This window comes from Rhinopithecus roxellana, chromosome 8, assembly GCF_007565055.1.
Source record: "Rhinopithecus roxellana isolate Shanxi Qingling chromosome 8, ASM756505v1, whole genome shotgun sequence".
Classification (NCBI taxonomy): Eukaryota; Metazoa; Chordata; class Mammalia; order Primates; family Cercopithecidae; genus Rhinopithecus; species Rhinopithecus roxellana.
In genome coordinates, this window is record NC_044556.1 from 50,916,100 (window position 1) to 50,941,837 (window position 25,738).

The 25,738-nt window shown below is 44.0% G+C and overlaps 1 protein-coding gene across 2 annotated transcripts in view; it reads right to left on the reverse strand.

Moving 5' to 3' along the window:
- Positions 1-25,738, reverse strand: part of PHGDH (phosphoglycerate dehydrogenase) — a 40,660-nt gene that overhangs the window by 11,688 nt on the left and 3,234 nt on the right. Inside the window, exons 1-5 of one of the 2 annotated variants that reach the window (XM_030934974.1) lie at positions 24,739-24,861; positions 19,427-19,578; positions 17,284-17,349; positions 13,454-13,508; positions 13,257-13,355 (exon numbers count right to left, since the gene is read on the reverse strand). In XM_030934974.1, coding sequence (XP_030790834.1) covers positions 13,257-13,355; positions 13,454-13,508; positions 17,284-17,349; positions 19,427-19,431 — 225 coding nt within the window. In that variant the 5' untranslated portion in view covers positions 19,432-19,578; positions 24,739-24,861. Of the gene's footprint in view, positions 1-13,256; positions 13,356-13,453; positions 13,509-17,283; positions 17,350-19,426; positions 19,579-24,738; positions 24,862-25,738 lie in introns of those variants that run through there. The other variant, XM_030934973.1, reaches the window with a different exon arrangement.

Below are 25,738 nucleotides of genomic sequence, written 5' to 3' on the forward strand. Positions count from 1 at the left end.
GAAGGTCAGTACCATTCTCTTAAATCTCAGTAAAAGAAAAACATCTGTCTCCTGCCCGTCCCTGGGCAAATGGAACATCTCCGTGTATCTGTATGTCTTACTGCTGATTTACTCCCTTATCTTTTGAGCAATAAATACTGAGGGAACTCAGGGGCTGGTGCCGGTGTGGGTCCTCTGTAAGCACAGCACCGGTCCCCTAGGCCCCGCTTTTCTTTCTCTATACTTTGTCTCTGTGTATTATTCTTTTTCTCAAGTCTCTCGTTCCACCTAACGAGAAGCACCCACAGGTGTGGAGGGGCAGGCCACCCCTTCATCTGGCGCCCAACGTGGGGCTTTTCTCTAAGGTGAAGGTACGCTGGAGCGTGGTCATTGAGGACAAGTCGACGAGAGACTCCCGAGTACGTCTACAGTCAGCCTTGCGGTAAGCTTGTGCGCTCGGAAGAACCTAGGGTAACAATGGGGCAAACTAAAAGTAAATATGCCTCTTATCGCAGCTTTATAAAAATTCTCTTAAAAAGAGGGGGAGTTAAAGTGTCTACCAAAAATCTAATTACGCTCTTTCAAACAATAGAACAGTTTTGTCCATGGTTTCCAGAACAAGGAACTTTAGATCTAAAAGATTGGGAAAAAATTGGCAAAGAGTTAAAACAAGCAAGTAGGGAAGGTAAAATCATCCCACTTACAGTATGGAATGATTGGGTCATTGTTAAAGTAGCTTTAGAACCGTTGCAAACAGAAGAAGATAACATTTCAATTTCTGATGTCCCTAAAAGCTGTGCAGTAGATTGTGAAAAAGAGGCAGGGATAGAATCCCGGAAAGGAAAAGAAAGTTCACACTGTAAATGTGTAGCAGAGCCGGTAATGGCTCGGTCAACGCAAAATGTTGACAATAATCAATTACAGGAGGTAATATATCCTGAAACGTTAAAATTAGGGGAAAAAGATCCAGAATTAGTAGAGCCATCAGAGTCTAAACCACGATGGCCAACTCTTACAACAGCTCAGATGCCTGCAACGTTAGAACCTCAAATGCAGGTTAAACAAGTACAAACTCCAAAAGAAGATCAAATAAAAAAAGATAGAGTCTCTGTCATGGCAATGCCAATCCAAATACAGTGTCCACAATATCAACAGGTAGAAAGTAAGATTCAGCCGCCAGTAGCCTATCAATACTGGCCGCCAGCTGAACTGCAGTATCTGCAGCCTCCAGAAAATCTGTATGGACAGCCAGGAGCATTGCCAGTGCCACAGGGCAGGGCGCCATATCCTCAGCCGCCCACCATGAGACTTAATCCTATGGCACCGCCTAGTACACAAGGTAGTGCAATACATAAAATTATTGATGAGGCAAGAAAACAGGGAGATATTGAGGCGTGGCAATTCCCAGTAATATTAGAAGCAAGACCACCTGGAGAAGGGGCCCAAGAGGGAGAACCTCCCGTAGCTGAAGCCAGATATCAGTCCTTTTCTATAAAAATACTAAAAGAGATGAAAGAAGGAGTAAAACAGTATGGACCCAACTCTCCTTACATGAGAACATTATTAGATTCCATTGCTCATGGACATAGACTCATTCCTTATGATTGGGAGATTCTGGCAAAATCATCACTCTCACCCTCTCAATTTTTACAATTTAAGACTTGGTGGATTGATGGGGCACAAGTGCAGGTCCGAAGAAATAGGACTGCCAATCCTCCAATTAACATAGATGCAGATCAACTATTAGGAATAGGTCAAAATTGGAGCACTGTTGACCAACAAGCAATAATGCCAAATGAGGCCATTGAGCAAATCAGGGCTATCTGCCTTAGGGCCTGGGAAAAAATCCAAGACCCAGGAACTGCCTGCCCTTCCTTTAATACAGTAAGACAAGGCTCAAAAGAGCCCTACCCTGATTTTGTAGCAAGACTTCAAGATGCTGCTCAAAAGTCAATCACTGATGACAATGCCCGTAAAGTCATAGTGGAGTTGATGGCATATGAAAACGCCAATCCAGATTGTCAATCAGCCATTAAGCCATTAAAAGGAAGGGTTCCCGCAGGATCAGATGTAATCTCAGAGTACGTGAAAGCCTGCGATGGAATTGGAGGAGCTATGCATAAAGCTATGCTTATGGCTCAAGCAATCACAGGAGTTGCTTTAGGAGGACAAGTAAAGACGTTTGGGGGAAAATGCTATAATTGTGGTCAAATTGGTCATATAAAAAAAAATTGCATAGTCACAAATAAACAAAATGTAACTACTCAAGTTACTACAACAACAGATAAAGGGCCACCTGGCCTATGTCCAAGATGTAAAAGGGGAAAACATTGGGGTAATCAATGTCGTTCTAAATTTGATAAAAATGGGCAACCACTGTCGGGAAACGAGGGGAGGGGCCAGCCTCAGGCCCCGCAACAAACTGGGGCATTCAAAATTCAACCCTTTGTTCCCCAGGGTTTTCAGGAACAACAACCCCCACTGTCACAAGTGTCTCAGGAAATAAGCCAGTTATCACAATACAGCAATTATCCCCCGTCACAAGTGGCAGTGCAGCAGTAGATCTATGTACTTTACAAGCAGTCTCTCTGCTTCCAGGGGAGCCTCCACAAAAAATCCCCACAGGGGTATACGGCCCATTGCCTGAGGGGACTGTAGGACTAATTTTAGGAAGATCAAGTTTAAATCTAAAAGGAGTTCAAATTCATACTGGTGTGGTTGATTCAAACTATAAAGGAAAAATTCAATTGGTTATTAGTTCCTCAATTCCTTGGAGTGCCAGTCCAGGAGACAGGATCGCTCAATTATTACTCCTACCTTATGTTAAAGTTAAAAACAGTGAGATAAAAAGAACAGGAGGGGCCGGGCGCGGTGGCTCAAGCCTGTAATCCCAGCACTTTGGGAGGCCGAGACGGGCGGATCACGAGGTCAGGAGATCGAGACCATCCTGGCTAACACAGGGAAACCCCGTCTCTACTAAAAATACAAAAACTAGCCGGGCGAGGTGGCGGGCGCCTGTAGTCCCAGCTACTCGAGAGGCTGAGGCGGGAGAATGGCGCAAACCCAGGAGGCGGAGCTTGCAGTGAGCTGAGATCGGGCCACTGCACTCCAGACGGGGCGACAGAGCGAGACTCCGCCTCAAAAAAAAAAAAAAAAAAAAAAGAACAGGAGGGTTCGGAAGCACTGATCTGGCAGGAAAGGCTGCATATTGGGCAAGTCTGGTCTCTGAGAGCAGACCTGTGTGTAAGGCCATTATTCAAGGAAAACAGTTTGAAGGGTTGGTAGACACAGGAGCAGATATCTCTGTCATTGCTTTAAATCAGTGGCCAAAAAATTGGCCTAAACAAAAGGCTGTTACAAGACTTGTCGGCGTAGGCACAGCTTCAGAAGTGTATGAAAGTACAATGATTTTACATTGTTTAGGGCCAGATAATCAAGAAAGTACTGTTCAGCCAATGATTACTTCAATTCCTGTTAATCTATGGGGTCGAGATTTGTTACAACAATGGGGTGCAAAAATCATTATGCCTACTCCATTATACAGCCCCATGAGTCAAAAAATCATGACTGAAATGGGATATGTACCAGGAAAGGGATTAGGAAAAAATGAAAATGGCATTAAAGTCCCAATTGCGACTAAAAAAAATCAAGAAAGGAAAGGAATAGGGTATCCTTTTTAGGGGCGGCCACTGTAGAGCCTCCTAAACCCATTCCATTAACTTGGAAAACAGAAAAACCGGTATGGGTAAATCAGTGGCCGCTACCAAAGCAAAAACTGGAGGCTTTACACTTATTAGCAAAGAAACAATTAGAAAAGGGACACATTGAGCCTTCATTCTCACCCTGGAATTCTCCTGTATTTGTAATTCAGAAAAAGTCAGGCAAATGGCGTATGTTAATGGACTTAAGAGCCATAAACGCTGTAATTCAACCCATGGGGCCTCTCCAACCTGGATTGCCCTCTCTGGCCATGATCCCAAAAGACTGGCCTTTAATTATAATTGATCTTAAGAATTGCTTTTTTACCATTCCTCTGACAGAGCAAGATTGTGAAAAATTTGCCTTTACTTTACCAGCCATAAATAATAAAGGACCAGCCACCAGGTTTCAGTGGAAAGTGTTACCTCAGGGAATGCTTAATAGTCCAACTATTTGTCAAACTTTCGTAAGTCAAGTCCTTCAACCAGTTAGAGACAAATTTTCAGATTGTTATATCATTCACTATATTGATGATATTTTATGTGCTGCAGAAACAAGAGACAAATTAATTGACTGTTACACATTTCTGCAAGCAGAGGTGGCCAACGCAGGACTAACAATAACATCTGATAAGATCCAAACCTCTGCTCCTTTTCATTATTTAGGGATGCAAATAGAAAATAGAAAAATTAAGCCACAAAAAATAGAAATAAGAAAAGACACATTAAAAACATTAAATGACTTTCAAAAATTGTTAGGCGATATTAATTGGATTCGGCCAACTCTAGGCATTCCTACTTATGCCATGTCAAATTTGTTCTCTATCCTAAGAGGAGATCCAGACTTAAACAGTAGAAGAATATTAACCCCAGAGGCAACAAAAGAAATTAAATTAGTGAAGAAAAAATTCGGTCAGCACAAATAAGTAGAATAGATTCTTTAGCCCCACTCCAACTTTTGATTTTTGCTACTGCACATTCTCCAACAGGCATCATTGTTCAAAATACTGATCTTGTGGAGTGGTCATTCCTTCCCCACAGTACAATTAAAACTTTTACATTGTACTTGGATCAAATAGCTACATTAATTGGTCAGACAAGATTACGAATAATAAAATTGTGTGGTAATGACCCAGACAAAATAGTTGTTCCTTTAACCAAGGAACAAGTTAAACAAGCCTTTATCAATTCTGGTGCATGGCAAATTGGCCTTGCTGATTTTGTGGAAATTATTGATAATCATTACCCCAAAACAAAAATCTTCCAATTTTTAAAATTGACTACTTGGATTTTACCTAAAATTACCAGACATAAACCTTTAGAAAATGCTCTGACAGTATTTACTGATGGTTCCAGCAATGGAAAAGCGGCTTACACAGGGCCAAAGGAGCGAGTAGTCAAAACTCAGTATCAATCAGCTCAAAGGGCAGAGTTGGTTACAGTCATTACAGTGTTAGAAGATTTTAATCAACCTGTTAATATTATATCAGATTCTGCATATGTAGTACAGGCTACAAGGGATGTTGAGACAACTCTAATTAAATATAGCATGGATGATCAGTTAAACCAACTGTTCAATTTGTTACAACAAACTGTAAGAAAAAGGAATTTCCCATTTTATATTACTCATATTCGAGCACATACTAAGTTACCAGGACCTTTAACTAAAGCAAATGAACAAGCTGACTTACTGGTATCCTCTACATTCGTAAAAGCACAAGAACTTCATGCTTTGACTCATGTAAATGCAGCAGGGTTAAAAAACAAATTTGATGTTACATGGAAACAGGCAAAAAATATTGTACAACATTGTACCCAGTGTCAAGTACTACACCTGCCCACTCAAGAGGCAGGAGTTAATCCCAGAGGTCTGTGTCCTAATGCATTATGGCAAATGGATGTTACTCATGTACCTTCATTTGTACATTGAATAAATTATCATGTGTTCATGTAACAGTTGATACTTATTCACATTGCATATGGGCAACCTGCCAGACAGGAGAAAGTACTTCCCATGTTAAAAAACATTTATTATCTTGTTTTGCTGTAATGGGAGTTCCACAAAAAATTAAAACTGACAATGGACCAGGTTATTGTAGTAAAACTTTCCAAAAATTCTTAAATCAGTGCAATATTACACATACAACAAAAATTCCTTATAATTCCCAAGGACAGGCCATAGTTCAAAGAACTAATAGAACACTCAAAACTCAGTTAGTTAAACAAAAAGAAGGGGGAGACAGTAAGGAGTGTACCTCTCCTCAGATGCAGCTTAATCTAGCACTCTATACTTTAAATTTTTTAAACATTTATAGAAATCAGACTACTACTTCTGCAGAACAACATCTTACTGGTAAAAAGAACAGTCCACATGAAGGAAAACTGATTTGGTGGAAAGACAACAAAAATAGGATATGGGAAATAGGGAAGGTGATAACCTGGGGAAGAGGTTTTGCTTGTGTTTCACCAGGAGAAAATCAGCTTCCTATTTGGATACCCACTAGACATTTGAAGTTCTACAATGAACCCATCGGAGATGCAAAGAAAAGCGCCTCCACGGAGACGGAAACACCGCAATCGAGCACCATTGACTCGCATGAAGAGTCAAGTGGTGATATTAAAAAAACAGATGAAGTCACCACACACCAAGAAGGCGGAGCTGCCGACCTGGGCACAGTTAAAGAAGCTGACACTGTTAGCTAGAAAAAGCCTAGCTAGCACAAAGGTGACACAAACCTCAGAAAAAATGCTGCTTACAGCTTTAATGGTTGTATCAACGGTGGTAAGTCTCTCCATGCCTGCAGGAGCAGCTGCAGCTAATTATACCTACTGGGCCTATGTGCCTTTCCCGCCCTTAATTCGGGCAGTCACATGGATGGATAATCCTATTGAAGTATATGTTAATAATAGTGTGTGGGTACCTGGTCCCACAGATGATCGTTGCCCTGCCAAACCGGAGGAAAAAGGAATGATGATAAATATTTCCATTGGGTATCGTTATCCTCCTATATGTCTAGGGAAAGCACCAGGATGTTTAATGCCTGATATCCAAAATTGGTTGGTAGAAGTACCTACTCTCAATCCCACCTGTAAATTTACTTATCACATGGTAAGCGGAATGTCACTCAAACCACAGATGAACTATTTACAAGACTTCTCTTATCAAAGATCATTAAAATTTAGGCCAAAAGGAAAACCTTGCCCCAAGGAGATTTCTATAGAAACAAGAGATTTAGTTTGGGAAGAATGTGTGGCCGATAGTGCCGTAATTTTACAAAATAATACATTTGGAACTGTTATAGATTGGGCACCTCGAGGTCAATTCTACCACGATTGCACAGGACAAACTCAATTCTGTCCCAGTGCACTAGTGAGTCCAACTGTTGATAGTGACTTAACAGGAAATGTAGACAAACATAAGCACAAAAAATTACAGTCTTTCTACCCTTGGAAATGGGGAGAAAAGGGAATCTCTACTCCAAGACCAAAAATAATAAGTCCTGTTTTTGGTCCTAAACATCCAGAATTATGGAGGCTTACTGTGGCTTCATACCACCTTAGAATTTGGTCTGGAAACCAAACTATAGAAACAAGAGATTATAAGACATTTTACTCCATCAACCTAAATTCCAGTCTAACAGTTCCTTTACAAAGTTGTGTAAAACCCCCTTATATGTTAGTCATAGGAAATATAGTTATTAAACCAGACTCCCAAACTATAACGTGTGAAAATTGCAGACTGTTTACTTGCATTGATTCGACTTTTGATTGGCAGCACCGTATTCTGCTAGTGAGAGCAAGAGAAGGCGTGTGGATCCCTGTGTCCATGGATCGACCATGGGAGGCCTCGCCATCTATCCATATTTTAACTGAAGTATTAAAAGGCATTTTAAATAGATCCAAAAGATTCATTTTTACTTTAATTGCAGTGGTTATGGGATTAATTGCAGTCACATCTACAGCCGCTGTGGCAGGAGTCGCATTGCACTCTTCTGTTCAGACAGTAAGCTTTGTTAACAATTGGCAAAAGAATTCCACAAGGTTGTGGAATTCACAATCTGGTATTGATCAAAAATTGGCAAATCAAATTAATGATCTTAGACAAACTGTCATTTGGATGGGAGATAGACTCATGAGCTTGGAACATCGTTTCCAGTTACAGTGTGACTGGAATACTTCAGATTTTTGTATTACACCCCAAATTTATAATGAGTCTAAACATCACTGGGACATGGTTAGACGCCATTTACAGGGGAGAGAAGATAATCTCACTTTAGACATTTCTAAATTAAAACAACAAATTTTTGAAGCCTCTCAGAGTCACTTAAATATTGTGCCTGGAGCTGAGGCGTTAGATCAAGTGGCAAAAAATCTTTATGGATTAAACCCCACGACTTGGATTGAGTCTATTGGAAACTCTACTGCAATAAATTTTGGAATTATGTGTCTCTGTTTAATCGGTTTGTTTTTAGTGTGCTGGACCAGTCGAAGAATCCTGCGCCAAAATCGAGAAAACGAACAAGCCTTCATCGCCATGGCACATTTATATAGAGGAAAAGGGAGAGAAAACGTTGCGGGAAGTCAGGGACCTTGAACGGAGGGACTGGCTAAAGCCACAGCAGAAAAACATAAAATATAAAGATTTCATGGACATTTTATTAGTTCTCCAAAATTTATACTTTTGTAATTTCTTATGTCTGTCTTGAATCTCTTAATCCCATCATTTTCTTTGTAAGATAAGGAGGATATATGTCACCTCAGGACCATGTGATGATTGTCTTATCTACACAAATTGTTTGTAAAACATGTGTGTTTGATCAATATGAAATCTGGGCATCTTGAAAAAAGAACGAGATAACAGCGGTGTTCAGGAAACAAGGGAGGTAACCTTGAACTGGCCGCCGGTGAGCCGGACGGAACAGAGCCATATCTTTTCTCCTTTTGCACACAAATAGGAGAGATATCGCTGAATTCTTTTTCTCAGCAAGGAATATCCCTGAGAAAGAGAATGCGCTCTAAGGGTAGGCCTATAAACGACCCCCTTGGAGGCGTGCCGCCTTTTACAGTTGAAGCCGAAGGGATGAAATAAGCCCCGGCCTCCTGTAGTGCTCTCAGGCTTATTAGGAAGAGGAAATTCCCACCTAATAGATTTTTGGCCAGTCAGGTTGTCTGCTCTCAAACCCTATTTCCTGATGAAATGTTATCAATGACTATGCGTGCCCAAAATTTCGTCAGCAATTTTAATTTTAACACCATCCTGTGATCTCATCCTGCCTCCACTTACTTTGTAATATTCTATTACTTTGTGAAATATATAATGTCAGTGTCATGATGACAAAGGTAGTTTTGTTGAAAAGAAAAGGGGGAAATGTGGGGAAAAGAGAGGTCAGCTTGTTAGTGTGTTTATATAGAAAGAAGTAAATTTAAGAGACTCCATTTGGCTCTGTATTTGAGATGCTGTTAATCTGTGACTCTACCCCCGATCCTGTCCTTGCTAGAGACATCGCTGTGGTAATTAAGGTTGAAAAGATTTTGGGCTGTAAGGAATGTGCTTTGTTAGGCAAATGCTTAAAGCCTGCTTGTGGTTGAAGGTCAGTACCATTCTCTTAAATCTCAGTAAAAGAAAAACATCTGTCTCCTGCCCGTCCCTGGGCAAATGGAACATCTCCGTGTATCTGTATGTCTTACTGCTGATTTACTCCCTTATCTTTTGAGCAATAAATACTGAGGGAACTCAGGGGCTGGTGCCGGTGTGGGTCCTCTGTAAGCACAGCACTGGTCCCCTAGGCCCCGCTTTTCTTTCTCTATACTTTGTCTCTGTGTATTATTCTTTTTCTCAAGTCTCTCGTTCCACCTAACGAAAAGCACCCACAGGTGTGGAGGGACAGGCCACCCCTTCAACTGATAACCACACTGCTCTTTTGTAAACCAAAGTCCTGCTCCCCTAGAAAAGATTTTGACAAGTGCTTCTACACCTAAAACTTGTCTAGCTGCTTTTTGGACCCACAAGTAGGGTGCAGAAGTGCAATCTAGCTAAATTTCCTGTGAGAGTGCCCACGCATTGTAGCCTTCACAGGTCTTTTCGAACCTGAGTCTACATCCTTGAAGTATTAACTACCTCTCCTTGCTTCCTGCCATCCACAAATGACACATGGTTCAGGCTGTTGATGAGAATGGTGGGCAAGACAGAGCCTGGCACTATCACATACAATCTCCTTCCAAACTGAGGTGGCCCATTCCACAAAGCACCAAGCACTAATCCCTTCAATAGCACCAAGCTCAAGGGGCTCCATCTGAACCCCGAGGGAATCATGAAAGATGTTTTACCGAAGTCCACATCTATAAACAATCTAAATGCCCATGATTGAGAGACTGGCCAAATAAAAAGCAATTTATCTGCACAACAAAATTCCACACAACTGTTTAAAAATATGCTAGACTTAGTTGTTCTGAGATAAACATGTTTTTTTCTTAACATCATTAAACAATATTCTATTCTTTGCAGCCATAGAATCCTTCCACAGGCATGGAACTGTATGCATTCTGTGCAAATGCATAGAAAAGTCTGGGATGACATGCTAAACTGATGTTTACCGTTCAGGTGGTAATCAAGTATAGCCTTGTCTATGTTTTAATTTATATGAGAATGCATTCCTTTATTACATGATTAAAATATAATTTTAAATAGTCTAGGTATATGACACCTACGGATTTCCATACTTTACCAGTTTAATAATGGTTTCCAAAGGCAGAATGAGGTTAGTTTGAAATAACTTGTGTTTAATAAACACTTATCCTCTTTTCCTGTCTGGATGCTTATACATCTCTTTCACAATATGTTCAAGAATCTTCCTTTCCTTTTAGAAAATCTTGTTCTCCAAGACCACTAGGACTGGTGAGCTCTCCGCCCTGAGACAAAATTCATCCAGACTCAAAAGTATGATAATGACGTGGTCGAGGTAAGCAGCTGAGCATGAGGAGAGGCCACTTAGGCCCTCCGGAATGATGAGGTCCAGGCAGCCCCGGAGGGGCTGAGGTGGGAGGCAGAATGATCCCAGCCATGTTTCAGGGCTTTACAAAGAGCATGTTCTGGAAGCAAGAGAGTTAAGAATGACCCTCCAGAGACATCTGGACAGAAGAAATGCAAAGTGAAGGCACCGGCACCCTCCATACCATGCTGGGAATGGGAATTAAACATTAATCTGCCCTGAGGCACAGATTAACACTGAAATAAGCAGGCCGTAGGCATCTCTTTCAATCAAACACATGCCCGAGAGGTGTCAGACATTTCCTGACACTGATGCTCAAGGTCCCAGATACTCCTGCACCTCTCGGAAGCAGCCCAGGGTAGAGAGCTGGGCAGTGCCAGATGGAGAGACAAGCTTACCTATCACCTCAATCATTCAGGAATGAGGTGGGGCTTTTCATTTGGTTTAAGTCACTGCCGAAGTCTCCATGATGAAGAATGTTGCTGAGCCAGGAATTTGATGGGTAGTGGTGCCACGGAGAAGGAAGGCCTGGGAAGGGGAGTCATGGGGAAGAGGACCCCCAGGGGAAGGGAGCAGGAGCCTTGGAACGGCCACTGGTTTGGAGCCTGTCTCCAAGTTACTGCTTCATCAATGAAATGCTCACCCATTTGGCTATGAGTGCTCTTAGGTTTACTTAACCCCTGACCTCTGCCTTTTAGATCAATATTCTCCATGGGCTAAACCTTGACCCTTGATCCCTTACAAAAGAGGATGGAGGAGGGAGTGCTCTTTGTGGCTTATGGCATCCCACCATCCCTGCACAGAGGGCAAGGTTGTGGTTTGTTTACATGATCAGTGATCCTGCTGGGCTACATTTGCCTCTCTCAGGAGTCCAGAGGTCAAGAATACATCTGGCCCTTCTCAGTGCAGAGGCTTAGGAAAGATATCTTGCTGACTTAAATGAATAAGGTAGGGAGTGGAGGCAGGAGGGAGAGGATAATATTCAATGTGTACAATGCGATGCGCACCAGGCTCTAGGCTACTGTCCATTTGCTATGAGTCCTTAGGCATAAGCTTACAAATTCTAGATGTCAATGTAAAATGAAAGGTTAATCTATTAAGATCCCTTCTAACTCTAAGAAGGTAGGAGGGATGTAGAAAAAGGGAGAGCTCCATAGCAGCTCTATGTACACTTTTCTAGATCTGACATGATCTGGTTGTCAAAACGAATTTCCTAATGTTTAAATAAAGACTCCCTGGCTGCCGTTTGACCCCATAATCCCTGTAATTCCCTAAAACAGAAAGTGAACAGAGAGATGTCCAATAGCAGCCTTAGTGGGTTCATCTCTTTGGCCTATCTGGGAAGCCCTGCAGATCCCCTCTCTTAGCTGAACTGCCTCTCTCATTTGCAGGGGCTGCTGGATTAGCCCAGGTGGATGGTACTGCTACAAATTGCAACTCTCCCTTAACCAGAAGCCTACTGAGCTCCCAGAGTAGGAAAAGGAAGAGGCCTGGGGGAAGACAGGAGTCAGGTGTGATTTCTGAGACAAGTGTGAGGTCTTCCAGCCACCATAGGCTCTACCATCATATCACAGTGTATATACAAGCATTTTTAAATCTTTTCTGAAATACGGAGGGAAACTGGAAGGACCGATGGACAATGGATGTAAGGCTCTACTGTGAGGCCATAAACTTGTTCCCGTTTTCTAAATTATCACAGGAAAGCAGACACAACAAAACCAGGAAGGAAAGAAAGAAGGGGCAGGACACAAGCACCCTGCCTGTGATGTAGGATAGGTAATCAAGGAAGTGCAGCAACCTTGGTGATCCTACAGTCAACACAATAAGCCTTGGAATTCATATTATAAGTGAGCTCATTCAAGCAAAGCTGTCTTCAGTAGGGAACTTCCCATCTAGACAGCCTGTGCACTTTGATTTTTCCTGTCCTCAAACTGACCCCTGCTCATTATAATAGTAAAAAACACACTCCTGGGTGGAGATTTAAGATGCTGATAAGACATGTGCCGAATGAACAAGCATGTACAGCTACTACTCATGTGCACCCAGAGGACCACCCGAAACATGCTTCCTAGTAACAGCTCTTCCCACCTCCTTATGAATAATCACGTAAAACTCCCATAAAGGGAGTTTCTCCAGCAATAATCAACACTGCCTCATTCTTATGAGCAGCCCACCCTAAATTCTCTCTCTCTCAAGGTGTACTGTCTGCTCTGCACTGAACTTTCAAAATATTATTTTTCCTTTGCAATAAACTCCTCAATGCTACACCGCGTCTCTTGTTTAAATTCTTTTAAACTAAGAAGACAAGAACCAAGGTCTCAAAACAGCTATCAACATCTGGTTCACTGGGACTCAGGGCTATTCATTCACCAGAGAGCTACAGGACCCCCACCAAGTATTCCCAGCTTTTGAGTCCAGATCAGCAGCCCAGTGTTCTCTCCCTCCTTGGCTTTAACGCTTATTTAGATGGGGGCTCCAAGAGAGGATCAGACCCTCCTAGAACAAAGCTTCTGACTTCTGCCCAGACATGCTGCCTTTTCCAAAATTGCTGCAGAAAGTCCCACATCACAGGGTTCCAGCAACATCCTACCTTCATCCCAAAGGACTGCATCCGGGTAGCCACCTCTCTCCCAATCCTGCCCAGGCCAAGAATTCCCAGGGTCTTTCCATTCAGCTCTGTTCCCATGAACTGCAACCAAACAGGCAAAAGGAAAGAAGCTGAAGTCAGCAACATGAGTGGACCCTGGGCCCTGAGCCCAGGTGGGGCGAGTCAAGGCCGCTGCTCACCTTCTTCCGCTCCCATTTGCCATCCTTCATCGAAGCCGTTGCCTGGGGAATCTGCCTGCAAGGATAGACACAGGTTCAGAGGGTCCACTTGGACTCCCGCCAGCCCAGGAAGGAGACACAGCAACAGGTTTGCGCAGTCACTGCCCTTAACAGCCACTCCCCCAAGAACTGGGTCTGGGGGTTCAGGTTCAGGAACACTGATGTGGGGTAAAGGGAAAACAGAAGAGAGAAACCCTTGGCAAGATCTGCCTTAGAAAGCCTGGGATTTCTGTGACCAGTCAGGCGTCTGGGAGGAGGTACGGATTCCACCTCAGCCACTGAGGCATCAATCAGAAAGAGTGTTTTACTTTAAGCGATTGCCAATCCTCCAGGGTCTGTAGGGATAACTGAGTGGGGTACTGGGCAACTCTGATGACATCGAGTACTCCAGAAGCTCAAGGAATTATTTTCATCTTCCAATCTCATCCAGCACCATAACCTAAGACGTCTTCTATTATTATGAAGAGAACACCTAATGACCTATGCTTCCTTGAGAGTTTCTTAACTCCGAGGGTCTTAGACTAGTCTGGAGTGGGTGGGTGGATGCCAAAGCTTAGACACTTCCATTCTGTCCTGAACGCGTGGTCCCAACATTTTTTTTTTTTTTTTTTTTTTTTTTTTTTTGAGACGGAGTCTTGCTCTGTCGCCCGGGCTGGAGTGCAGTGGCCGGATCTCAGCTCACTGCAAGCTCCGCCTCCCGGGTTTTACGCCATTCTCCTGCCTCAGCCTCCGAGTAGCTGGGACTACAAGGCGCCCGCCACCTCGCCCGGCTAGGTTTTTTTTTTTTGTATTTTTAGTAGAGACGGGGTTTCACCGTGTTAGCCAGGATGGTCTCGATCTCCTGACCTCGTGATCCGCCCGTCTCGGCCTCCCAAAGTGCTGGGATTACAGGCTTGAGCCACCGCGCCCGGCCGGTCCCAACATTTTTAAACATCCACACCACCTTCCTGTCCCACCACCACCAAAACACACACACACACACACACACACACACACACACACACACACACACACACTTCACAGCCCGTCTCCTATTAGTTCAGATGGAAGTCTGTGTTTTCTGGAGGAGACAGAGGAAGTGGCAATTAGGGCAACGTTAGAGGTGAAAGGGCGATATATGTCCTGTGGGCATGGGTCATCAACACATCTCTGGAGGCCAAAGGAAGAAATGAGAATGTTGAAGGAGCACTTTCTCTATTTTAGACATCCTAAAGTAAATGTTTAGACACACATTAACTCCTCTAATATTCACAGCTGCATGGAGGGAGGCACTGAGCGTTAAACAATTCACTCCAGATCACCCAACTGGAGGCACGTGAACAGATTCAAAGCCAGCAAAGTCAACCCCAGCACGGCCAGTCTCCTGAATACTTAAATGTAGGCCTTTAACCTGCTGCCAAAAACCTCGGAGTGAGCGAGCGTGGGTAAAGAGAAATCTCAAGACGCTACTTCTGTGCTTTCACTTCACTAACTTCTAACACAAAAACATTCTCTCATCTCTACACATCACCAGGACATCGATCTCCATCTGAGGGTAAGGCTGAAGGTGGAGTCTGTCCTCCTCAATCACAGAGGCGCACCATCTTAATGGGTAAACTCAGAAGAACTTCAGTACCAAGCCACATGGGGGACAAGCTACATTCACCTCACTGCTCTGACCCACCAGGTGGATAATAAGGACAGGGACTTGCCTTGAGAAACCATTCACTTTTTGGGAAAGCTTGTCTGATAAAATGCCTTTGACCTAGTGAGATAGAGCCCCTACCTGGCCCCTCTCTCCTCTCCCTCACATCCTATTTTCTTCCCAGCAGACTCCACAGTGCTATCTAAGATGTATAAATGCGACACCACAGAACACAAGAAATCCCTAAACCCTTTCTCTGGCTGCTGCCCCCAGCTGATCATGGAGCCTCTCCAGGTTTCAACACTTCGGAATCCTTATCAGGCCAGACTGGAGAGGACTCTAATGTGGGCGAGGGGCCTCACAACAATTAAATGGTTGCTGGCCTGACTTACTAGAGGAAGAGATGGTAAAGCAGGCAAAAATGGTGAAATCTACATTTGTTGATTCTCTCCTTCCTTCTTTTCTGTGTGCTGTTCTTCTGCACCTCACGAGCCTCCACCATCAGCTCAAAAGTCCCTACTGTGGGGCCCGGCCACGCCTGCTCTCCACCCACATTGCCCAACCCTGTACAGTCTACATATAGCATCCACTCTCTCCTACAGTCCTCCCTGCTAGGAACAGCCTGATGAAACGAACATATTCCCTCCCAATAGGGTGTGTGTATTTCCTAGTTTTGATGCACCTTTGATGAGTGAAGGCATGGTAAGCCGTTGACAATGGGGAGCTTCTTTTAAACCACAGCACTTCACCGATTCCTTTAAACAAAGCTCGTCCTGGAAAAGGAGGGAAAGTATTGCTGGCTCCCAATCCTTTCCTTCCAACTCCAGAAAAAAATTGAGGTAATTAATTAGAAAGCCACACTGAGATCTTTTCCCTTACTCAAAAAAAAAAAACAAAAAACAAAACAAAACAAAACAAACAAACAAACAAACAAACAAACAAAAACAATCACTGAAGGTAATAGCTAAAGTGAAGCCAGGACACCAGGTTTCTATACTTCTCCAGGGGCAGAGACACTCAGCCTAGGTGTTCTGGGAGAACCAGGCTGCCAGCTTGGGAGCCCCTTCTAGGCTGAGACCCTACTGCTGTGTAAGCTATCCCTGTTTCTCCTTTCCCCCTACTGCCTCCCTTCACCTACCAGTGAATATCAGTGAATACCAGATAGCTCAGATGGAAACTGTGGGGAGGAGTTAGAGCAGAGGTAAACTCCTCCAGATCCTCCTCCAGCAGGAGGGAAAGCAGGTCTTGCCGTGGGAAAAGTAATTTCTTGGTCCCAGAAAGTTTCAGGACCGGGGAGACAAACAAGGAGTGCTTGATGCCTATGTCCCCTGGTGGAGGGAATCCGTGGAGCTTCAAAGGGATCTAGAACAGCTTCCTCCCCTGTTTATTGGGAGGCTTGTTCTTCCCCTTGACCACATAAATGCTTGAATTGCCTGTTCAACAGAAGTGCTCCATGCAATCAATTTTGCCAAATTACTAACCGACATACTGAGACTCAAGCACATTCTGTGCCATATCCATTTGATTTCTAGGCTGCCCCATCCACTCAAGAGGCCTGGGACTCCTGCTAGAAGAGCAAGAGTCTTGCCCATTTGAGTTCCATTGCGTTATGAACCCACAGGAACACACAGGGACCCTGAAGCAGGTTCTTACTCCAGTCTATTACAATACAGATTTGTAAGGGCAGTTGCAGAGATAAGCCCTGAGGGCCAGGGGAATCAGAGAGGGACATAGTCTAGCTGGGGAAGCCAGAGAGCTTCTTGGATAAATTAATATTGAAGTTTAATCTTGAAAAGTAAGCAGAGGGTACCTAGAAGCTGTCCATACCCTGCTGCCTGGAGCATCCTTCCTTGTTATCTCCAAGCAGCAGGGTATGGAGAACATTTGCAAGAGTTGGAGGCTAGAGAAGGCAGAGTGTCTGCTGCACGGAGAATAGAACATGAGTAAAGAGAAGTGCACCTTTGTGCGCTAGGGAACCTGTGTAATGAGTGTTGAATAGAGGACCTGATGGCCTTAAAGGTTCTTTGCAGTCTGCATGTCACTTTCTTAGCAGTCTGCACGTCGCCGAGATAAAATGTTTCTAAGTTTTTCTGGGTCTGTTTGCTTGGCAAATGGTAATAATTGGCATATCAGAGAGACGAGTTTTGCTGAGAAGTCAGGGACTTACCTGGCCAGGCACATGATCATCCCACAAGTGAGTTCTGCGGCACTGAGGCTGTTCCCATTGGGGGTGCTAACGATAAAAAATAAGGGGGACATCAATGGTCACAGACCCAGCATTCCCACTCCTGCCCCACGAGAAAGCCTTGAGTACGGGCTGTGCTTGCTCTCTCCTGCTCCATGAGCTGACCACGCCACTGTCCACTGTCCAGAGCTCTCTGATGTACTCTTGTTTTAAGATAAGGGCTGGAAAGAAACCCCCTTCCCCTGGCTTCATGTTTCCCTGCAGAGGGACTGCCATTACAGAAACATATCTGGCTTCTCTCTACCCAAACACTCACTTCTCCCAAGGCAGAGAAGTGTCCCATATGATCAGATTTGTGTGTGGTTTAGCCCTTTTCTTTGTCCTATTTTAGGATTTACCTGCCTCCAGAAAGCACAAATTCCCTGCTGCTCTTACCATTGATCTTACCAAGGCCGAGTCTCTTAAATTCAGGGCTCAGCCCATTGCTTGCATATCTTCATCAAGTTACCCAACCTGACTTTTTTTTTTTTCTTCTTTTTTTTTTTTTTTTGACAGGGCCTCACTCTGTCACCCAGGCTGGAGTGCACTGGCATGTTCACAGCTCACTGCAGTCTTGACTTCCCAGGGCTCAAGCGATCCTTCCAGCTCAGCCTTCTTAGTTGCTGAGACTACAGGCTGGTGCCAACATACCTAGCTATTTTTTTTTTTTTTTTTTTTTTGTATTTTTGTAGAGATGGGGGCGGGTCTCACTTTGTTGCCCAGGCTGGTCTCGAACTCCTGGGCCCAAGTGATCCTCCCACCTTAGCCTTCCAAAGTGCTGGGATTACAGGTGTGAGCCCCCACACCCAGCCCCAACCTAGCTTTTATTAGTAATCTCCGCCTGTCTGACTACTCTTTCTATTTCTCAACAAGTTCTGAACCGAGAAAGCCTCCTCACACCCTAAGTCACAGGGCAATGCAGACTCCGCCCATTTTATAGAAAAAAGAATAGAGGTGGCAACCCACAAAACTATTTTTCTTTTCTCAAAGGCTTTTTCGGTTTTTGAAAGAACTTCGTATATGTGTTCACCCTGATTATTCCCCTGCTGAGTCTGTCTTTTTCATCTCTGGAACGAAGGCTAATAAGGTTACAAGACGAAAAAGTCAAGAGATCCTGTATAAGATAAAGGGACTCTCAGAGTTGTCTGTCTGCAAAACCACCTGGCTTCTCATCCTCCCACAGAGGACAGGCTGTATGGGGGAGCAAGGAGAGGTGCAGAGGCTGGGGCCCGGCTGCCTCTGGGTCCAAGGCAAGAATGTGGGATGGGTTATCGTTTAACATTTCTACTGTTGAATATTGATCTCAGTCAGGTGACCAATTAACCTCTACCCTACAGGGGCAAGTGCAGCGCAGGGGAGGGGAAAGGTCTTAAGGACAATGAAGTCCCCAAGAGAAGAGAAAAGTCTTAAGGACAAAGAAGCCTGCGGATGGCCTTGCCATACCTTCTAAGTGACAGACAGGTACAGTACAGCACTGGCGTGCTGATGACCACTGCCCCTGTGCTTTTGCTGAAACAGCTTTAAAGGGGACCCTTCTCCTCTTGCCCTAGAGCACTGAAAGAGAAACTAGTGTCTTAGCTCCAGAAGGTGGCAGGGAAGTGGGGAGGGCAAGGATTCTAGTCATTAGTCTACTAGCAAAAGTTGTGCCTCTGTACAAGCACAGTACAGTAGAGCTGACAAAAACCTGCCACAAACAGCATTAAGAGAGGCAGAGGGGGCTGGGTGGGAGCAGGAAATGCAGATGAATTCACTGACTTTCCGATTCCTGAACCAGGTCGCAGAGGTGCAAGCACTGCGCATGGAGTGGGTCCGTGAAACATTTTGAGATTATGCAGGGACTCTCAATTTCAAAAACTCTGGAACCCCCTGATGGTATTGGTGATGTAGTGGTGAGCATAGCTGCCTTCCAAAAACCTTGGAATCACTATGCTGTGTGTGTTGACCATGCAGGCCCTAGACCAGGCATCCTTCTGGAAGCCCTTCCAATGGACTCAGCTTTCTCTCAAGTGAGTTTTTTCTCCCGTGGTGTGGTCAGTCTCCTCACTCACCACCGCCCCCCCCGCCCCCCGCAGCTTCCATGACTTACTTCATAACCAAGACGCCCTTCCTTGTTGCAGCCTCCAGATCCACATTGTCCACACCTGTGCCAGCCCTGCCCACCACCTGGAGTTTCTCAGCTGCGTTGATGACATCAGCGGTCACCTTGGTGGCAGAGCGAACAATAAGGCCTTCACAGTCCTGAAGCAGAAAAACATGTGGGTCCAGAAAGTCATTCTGTGAGAACTCCTAAAGCCTCAGGCACATCATTGCTTACTCCTAAGTAAGAGATGCATTCCCAGAACCTTAGGAAGTCACTGATGACTGCCAGCTCACAGACATCTTTGGTATATTCACTAGGGAAATGTGGGCTAGGACTCATGCTGATTTTTACTAAGAGTGGAGGAGACTGTGCCTCTAACACACCAAGTGCTTTGTTTGGCATGCTCAGGAAAGGGCAGCGTTGGCCCATGGGCTCTGGGCACCTGGCTCATCTCTCTAGACAGCACCATGATGCCTGTAGCCTGGATGTCCATCAGACACATGCTGGAAGTCAGGGGCCATTTCCTGTTCCTCTCTGTATACCCTATCATTCCTGCACACTGCTTGCTCAAAATGGGAGTTCCTATATGCTGACTGATTTTGATATATCCAAAGAAAGAAAGGCAATGTCATCAGTGCACACATCTGATAGGTTCTGCCATTGGTCAGGCCTGGGTTCATATCCAAGGCCCCTGCCTTCCCAGCTATGAATCAGCTTTGGCTTCCTCAAGTGTGTGAGGAGGAAGCAAGAGAGAACAGGTATAGCACCTAGCACAGTATCTGGCCATGCTTAATGAACATCACTGCTTCCATTAGACACTAAGCTACTGAAGGGCAGAGGTGGGATCAAATTCTACCTTGTAAGCCCCTGTCTCTGACACAGGGAAGGCACTCAATAAATGTTGGTTGGCTGAATGAGTAAATAATGAATGAAATGAAATGTTGAAAGAAAAACATTTCCTAAAAAAGAGACCAAAGGAAGAGGGGCAGGGGAAGAAGGAGAGCAATTAAATTCATCTAGGCTTGCTTAGACACCCAGGCAATATTAGACTAAAAATATACATATGCGAAAAATAAGACACTGAATTCATCACAGCCACTATACGTGAGCAGAGTTAGATCCCCAAGACCATCTTCCTTACGTTCACCCAGAATCCTGTGGTATGTGGTTCTTTCCAGAATAAGAATATTCTTGCTCAAAGAATGAGAATCTCTAAGAAATGGAGCAGGTGAGCAAGTCCACACTCTGTCCCAAAGTGGCAGACCCCAGGCCAGTGAGAAAGCAGCAAGTGTACTTGCAAAAGCACCAAGCTAGGAATCAGGAAAACAGAGTTCTAATCCTAAGTCTGCCAACAATGGGTGGCTCACTGTCGTAATTCACCTCCTTCTATACCCCTACTCTCTTATCTGTAAAATAAAAGAAATGGCTCCTCAGATCCATTTTCCCCATAGAGCTCTCAGCTGGATCCCATGAAAACCTTCTTTTCCCTTCATTCCCACTGCATGGATTCTGGAGACAGGGAAAGGCCATGAGAAGTTGGCTCCTAGGGTAAGGGCCCACATTGTGTTTGTCGTGCAGAAACCTAGAGCACAGGAGCAGATATGGACACAGTAAATGTAAGGAGAGCCGTGGGTAATTTTACCTCCACTGAGAAGAGAAGAGGAATGATGCTTAGGCTACTGCATAGAATATTTAAGCCTTAAGAGCTTCTAAATACTGGAATAATTGTTCAAGGGCAATAGTAGAACGATTCCTCCGCAGGTGTTTATGCATCACGTATCCTCACTGCTTGGGGGCTGTGCCTACCAGCAGAGAGAAACATGCAGGCTACCTGGAAGACACTCCAAGCACCTCCAAGTAGAACCTCAGAGTGGGAGATTCGAAGAAATGTTCCCCAGCATCTGGTCCAACCCCATTTTACAGAAGAAAAACTGAAAGCCAACAGAGTTAAGCCCGCCCACTTCCCCTTCCCCTCCCTGGTACTTCTCTTTCTTCATTTTATTGGATGCCTGCTATGTATGTATCTGGCATTATGCTAAACTAATTATGACCTAGGTTTATACAAGTCACATGGGCCCCCAGGGCTTAGAGGAACCAAACAGAAGCCACCTCAGTGCTGACTGCCCCAATACTGAGGCCAATACCAGGTGAGCACCTGGAGGTACTCTGATTTCCCCTGATAGCAGTCTAGTTAAGTATCAGCCAAGCCAGGCAGAAAACAGGATACTGACATCTTTTTCACATTCAGGTCCACCACACAGGCTCCAAAGAAAAGGATTTCCCTGCCTGGACACACTTTACTGACTTTTTAAGGCGCAATAAAGTTATCTTTCAGGAAACATTTGCCAACAACCCTGAACTAACTGTTACTGCCCCTACACCCCACCATTTTTCTTGTGATCACCAATATATGTTTTATATCTAGTTGTCCTCTCTTAGACCTGCAGTTTGGTCTCCTTAGTTATATCTTCTATGCCTAATGCAGGGATTTTGTATTAAAACTTTATCTACTCTATACCACATATCCATAGTACCAGCCTCACCAGCACATAAACCATTTATCGAGCCCCTGCTGGGTACCAGGCATTACACCAGTAGTTGCTTTACATTATTCTCTCCACAACTCCAAGGAGAAGGGGTATAATTATCCCACTTTCCAGATGAGGAAACAGAGGCTTTGAGAGGTAACCTGCCCAAGGTCACTCTTACAGATCAAAAACCAGCCAAGAACTGGAAAGTCATTGCCACTGACTAACTCTGAGTCTGTAACTGAAGAAGAGTGGGTGGACCTGCCAAGATGTCAAGAAGATAAGGCCAGAGCCAAGGCAATGGCCAGTTAGGTGCAAAAACCAAACCGTAAAATCCGTTGGAGAGATTTACTAGTAACAATAGCTACCAGTTTTTGAGCAAGTACTTTACGTCCAGCTTTACTGTGCTTCACAACAATCCTAGGACAGACATTGCAATTATCCCTATAGTACAGACAAGCAAATTGACAAAGAATTTAGAGAACTTGCTGAAGTCATTTGGCTAGCATATGGCAGAAGCTGGAATCAAGTCCAAATCTGTTGAGTACCAAAGTCCAAGTTCCAACTACCTTCCAAAAACAGCATTTAGACACCTAAACCAGGAGAGACACTGCCAGAAATCATGTGGCTTCTCCAAGATGGCAGAAGCTCCCTAACAAAGGTCCCTGGATCTTCTGGTGACCTGCTCCTCCCAGCCAGCCTGCCTACTGAGGGATAATAGAAATAGGCACAAATGCCTGTGTCAAGAAGAGCAAGTTGCCTGTGGCCTGTAGGCAAGCTCACAGTTGGTACTTCTCAATGAAGTGTTTTATACACTTCCATTGAATAAATGAATTCAGTGACGAGAGGCCCATAGAAACCACCCTCATCAGTCCCCCATCCTCACACCTTCACCCTCCTTCCCAAATAACTTTAACACTTCACATGCCTGAATATCGCCCATCAGAAATCCCTTCCTTTGACTGCGATAAGGAGGCATAAGCTCTATTTCCAAGAGTGCTCAAGGATTTTCAAAAATCTTATTAAAAGAAGTTGAAAAAAAGCAGGAAAAACATGTTCAGAAATTGACAAATCAGTCAACAGAACTAAATAGACACCAGACAGAATAGGTGAGAATTTAGAAAATAAAAAGTAGAACTCAAACTGATGGGGAAAGGAAGAACTAAACAAGAAATAGTGTTACGAAAATTCAGGAAGAAAAATAATAGATGGCTACCTCACTTCAGATGTTTAAAAATCCAGATGAATTAAAGAATTTTTAAAAATACAAGCATTAGAAGAAAATGTCGGGATATTTTTATGACTGGGATTGGGTAAACCTTTCATAAACAAGGCACAAATCCCAGAAACACTGGAAGAAAATATTGATGAATTCAGTTACATTCAAATTTTACACTTCTGCATGGAAAAAGATCCCATAAACAAAGGCAAGTAGGTGGTCCTGATATGCGGAGAAAACGCCTTTCACCATATGTAACAGAACAGATTCATTGCCAAAAGTGAAGGAATTCCTACAAATCAACTTTTTTTTTTTTTTTTTTTTTTTTTTTTTTTTTTTTTTTGAGACAGAGTTTCGCTCTTATTGCCCGGGCTGGAGTGCAATGGCACGATCTCGGCTCACTGCAACCTCCGCCTCCCAGGTTCAAGTGATTCTCCTGCTTCAGCCTCCCGGGTAGTTGGGATTATAGGCATGTGCCACAAATCAACTTTTTTAAAGGATAAAGAACACAATAAAAAGTAGGTAAATCTATAAATAGGCAATGCACAGAAGAACTACAAAGTGGTCACTAGTCTCACTAGTTTACAGACTCTTCAACACTAGATATCAAGGCAATATACATTTTTAAATGTGATATTTTCGGGCATCATTTTGGCAAAAAGAAAATGAATAATATTCAACATTGGTGAGCATGGAGGGAAACAGGAGTGTACACTGCACGGCCTTTTTGGAGGGCAACTGGACAAAAAGTGGGTACGCACATTTTTAATGGGCATTTCTTTGCAGCCAGCAATGACACCTTAGATAATTGGTAACACACTGAGGAAACACAACCTCCTTTCAAGTGGTCAGCCAGGACCAAAAGTCAAAGTTCAACCGACAAGAAGCAGGCATGGAGCAAGAGGAGAAGGGACCACCCAGAGTCATCTATCTTGTCATTTTGTCTCTTTAGCATCAAGTTCCAGAGCCCACATCTCAGGCCCAGTCCTGCTCCAGAGGCTCTACCCGATCATTCCGTTGGGCCTTAAGGGTCCAGCCTTCTTCAATGCTCTCTCCAAAGCTGCCACAATGCTCCTCAAACCTTGCAAACCTACTCCCCACTGACAACACTAGCTGGAGAGCATGCAAACTCCTCAAAGTCCACCCACTCTTGTAGCCCCCGAACAAGCACAGAAACAGCACTATTTTTCCTTTCATGAGCACGGCCTCTCTGGATGGATCTCCCTTGTGAAGATTTACGCTGTAGTCTCTGGACTTTTCCCTGAAACCAGCTTTCTTTGGTGCCAGGGAATCTAGGAGTCCCCAGTCAGACTCCTACAGATGAGCATCAGGTCTCACCTGTCCCAAGGGCAGAAACTGTCACTCAGGAGACCCTGGTCCCACATTAGAACCAGATATCCCACACCAGTCAGAATTAATGAGCTCCCAAGACCTCTTACAACCTCAACTACCCACTCTATCCACTCATTCAATCAGCACATATTCACAGACAGCCTGAATCCAACCTACCTCCTGCTGAACCCTCAAACCCCCTGCACCCAGGCCCCTTCCCTCCTCATGCCACAACTCACCCCCAAGCTGCCTGCTCCTGTCCTCTACTTATGCAAACTACAGCCCTAACCAAAGGCACGCATCCGCTCACATCCTCTGCAGTTTGCGATTAAAACTTCTCCAGCGCCCAGAGATCCTTCCTCCTCTTTGTCGTTCCCTGGGTGAGGAAGCAAGTCTCTCTCTACATAGCACCAAATTCTGATGTTCACTGCCCTCTGCGTGTGGCTTCTGTGTCTGCACTGTGGCTGGAACAGGCACTTCCCATACTTCCTACAGGTCCTCCCACTCCCCTGTCCTTAGCTGCTATTCAGCTAGAAAACTGCTTGATTTATGGCTATTCCAGACAAACTGCTAACTCAGCAGTGGGAACCCATTCCCATTCCTCAAGTTCACACATGCTTCCTTTCCCAAGAGGACAAGCTTGGCCTGGGAGTAATTCTAGCATGGCTGTGCCTCTGACTTAAATCATAGGACAAGACAATGACACTGTCCAGGTCATGTTCCCCAGCTATAGGGGAGGCAGGTCTACCCTGTTCTGCACAAGATGTGTGATCCTGATTAATTTGATGGTTATTTAACTTCTGCAAACTAAATCCTGTGTAAAGTCTGGGAACTTGCTATTTTAAGTAGGCTTTGAAAAGAAATCTTGCATGGAAAGATTTATTCCCTTCTTAATCTTTCTTAAAGTTCTGATATGAAGATATGGATGTGCTTCAGTAAATTAAATACCATTACCAGTGTTTAGTTTAGTGGTCCTGACCAGCAATGCTACTTAATGAAACAGAAGAAAATACCAGAATGCATCATATGTAAAAAGAGTATTTCATAAAATTTGTGTGTCTGTGTGTACACATATGTATGAGTGTTTGTTATGACATAAAACAAATTTCTTATTGTGGGCCACAGTCAAAGTTTAAAAGCTAATGATACATGGTAATATTATTTAAATATTTTCCTGCATATTAGGTATATTTAAGACGTGAGTTCCAAACAAGATGCTTTATTATTTTAAGCCAACGT